This window comes from Galeopterus variegatus, unplaced genomic scaffold, assembly GCF_000696425.1.
Source record: "Galeopterus variegatus unplaced genomic scaffold, G_variegatus-3.0.2 Scaffold2543, whole genome shotgun sequence".
NCBI classification, from domain to species: domain Eukaryota; kingdom Metazoa; phylum Chordata; class Mammalia; order Dermoptera; family Cynocephalidae; genus Galeopterus; species Galeopterus variegatus.
Window position 1 is genome coordinate 205,498 of NW_007728654.1, and position 2,038 is coordinate 207,535.

General features: G+C 51.8%; 1 protein-coding gene across 1 annotated transcript in view; it reads left to right on the forward strand.

Moving 5' to 3' along the window:
* Positions 1 to 1,924: 1,924 nt before the first annotated feature.
* Positions 1,925 to 2,038, forward strand: part of LOC103598228 (homeobox protein ESX1-like) — a 4,662-nt gene continuing 4,548 nt past the window's right edge. Inside the window, exon 1 of the mRNA XM_008582202.1 lies at positions 1,925 to 1,954. Within this exon, the coding sequence (XP_008580424.1) occupies positions 1,925 to 1,954 (30 nt within the window). The remainder of the gene's footprint in view (positions 1,955 to 2,038) is intronic.

Below are 2,038 nucleotides of genomic sequence, written 5' to 3' on the forward strand. Positions count from 1 at the left end.
GCGAGCTGTCACAGTTGTCCTAGTGAGGCTACTGTACACCATGATTAATGCTTTTGAAGGTCTCTCACATAACAACTTATCCAAGGCCAAAATAGTGCACAGACTATCTAGCCAAGAGAGGGGGAGGAGTGTAGAAACCAGCAAGGGCCAGCCTGAGGAGGAAATGTCTTGGTGAAAGTCAGGCAGAGGGTCGGATTGCCATCCATTACCATCTTTTTGAAAATCAATTGGTGAATCAAACATTTTTTAGCTGTTTTCTTACCCATCCCCTGTGAACACGAGGCAAGGGGGACTTATCCCTTAGACACAGTAGGTGGCATGACTAAAGCCCATGATACACTTAGGGTACCACAGAACTGGCTTCATGTCTGATATAAAATGGGGCTGATGACAATGGTGGTTGTGCAGGCAAACACAGGATTAATCAAGTACATTGTAAAGCATAACCCCATTATTAGAAGCTATCTTCAATGTTCCGGACATCAATACCTCCCGGAACATTCACTGCTTCTTGAAGGAAGAACCACAGAGCACTTAATTTGGCCTGGTTGTCTTTAATTTGACAATAAATACAATTTATTGCTTGGCAAGGGCTCGGGAAGATATTTCTAGAAAAGGTAAGGGTGAGAGAGAAGGGAGTAAGTCAGTAACAAGAAAGTGGGGAACTCTCCCAGGCCCACAGGGGCCCAACACAAGGGATGAGCGCCCCTTTGTACAGGGTCTACAGCCAGAGGCACAGAAGTCATTGTAAGACCTGCAGCTGCCACCAGAGTTAAAGAAAAAAAAAAAATAAAAGAAAGAAAGAAAAAGAAAAAGAAAGGAGAGTCCCTGTGCAGTGTAAGCATTCATTCTTGGATGCTCTAAGCACCACAAAGGTGTCTACTACTGTACTCTGACATTAAATAATTACTAAGTGTTTGGAGGCCGTGGACTTTCTCAAGAACGCACTGTCCTTTTTGCACAGTGCATCTGAGCAGCAACCATGCTCTTCAAACCCATCCCCAAACTCCTGCTCCTGGACACCCAGGAAGCATGGTAGGCTCTGATTTCACCCTCTGCAAAAACTCAGAGCAAGCAGCCTCCTGACTAATCCTATTAGCTTAATTTCTATCCCCTGCCAAGTACTGGCCACTGGACATGGAAGGCTGCGCCGGGAGACAGTCCCTGAACATTTCTCCAAGACCTCCAGAGCTAGTGGGGAGTCTTTCCCTTAAACCCTATAACTCAGCTTGCATTATTCAGCACAATTCCTTCCTCTGGAAAGACAGCCCAAAAAGTCCAGACTAGTCAGCTGAGCTGCAACTTGGAGTCCCAAGTTCTGCACTCACACACGCTCACCTCTAGCGCTCGCCTTGCGAGCACCTACCGCACCCGCCTCTGACGTGTGACCCCGCCTCTACGCATGCGCACCTCAGCAGACCCAACCCCCCCAACAAGTCCTGGTAACGAGAGAGCCGGGGAGGGCGCCTGTAACAGTGCGTGTACCTGGATTAGACGCCAGAAGAGGACCCTTCCAGGCCACCGTTCACAGCTCTAGCCCAGCCCAGGGGATCATAGGGGACGCCAGCTAAGAATCTGACGAAGCCAACAGCTTCATCGACAGCACTCAGGATATGGAGCCTCCTCAAGGGTGCAGCCCCGGAGCCACCGGCTTGCTCAGCCCGACCGTCGATGAGGACCGGGAAGAACCACATGGTCAGTGACTGGACTGGACACACGGCCAGTCAGATCGTGGCCCCTCCCCACCTCCTTCCCACACACCCTGGGCTCCGACGCCCTGAGCTTTCTCTTTGGGTTTCCTCCTTTCCAGATGCGACGCCTGAGGAGATCTCACTCACTGTAGAGTCCAGAGAGTCCCGTCCTGAGCAGGAAGGAGCAGCAGCCCAAGAAGAAGATGAGGAAAATGAAGGAGAAGAAGGTCATGATGGCGCAGGCGCTCTCAGCCATATCGACGGCGAGAGCCATGAGGGCGGCGGCGTGAGTGGCGGTGGCGCCGCGAGTGGCGGCGGCGCGAGTGGCGGCGGCGCCGCGAGTGGCA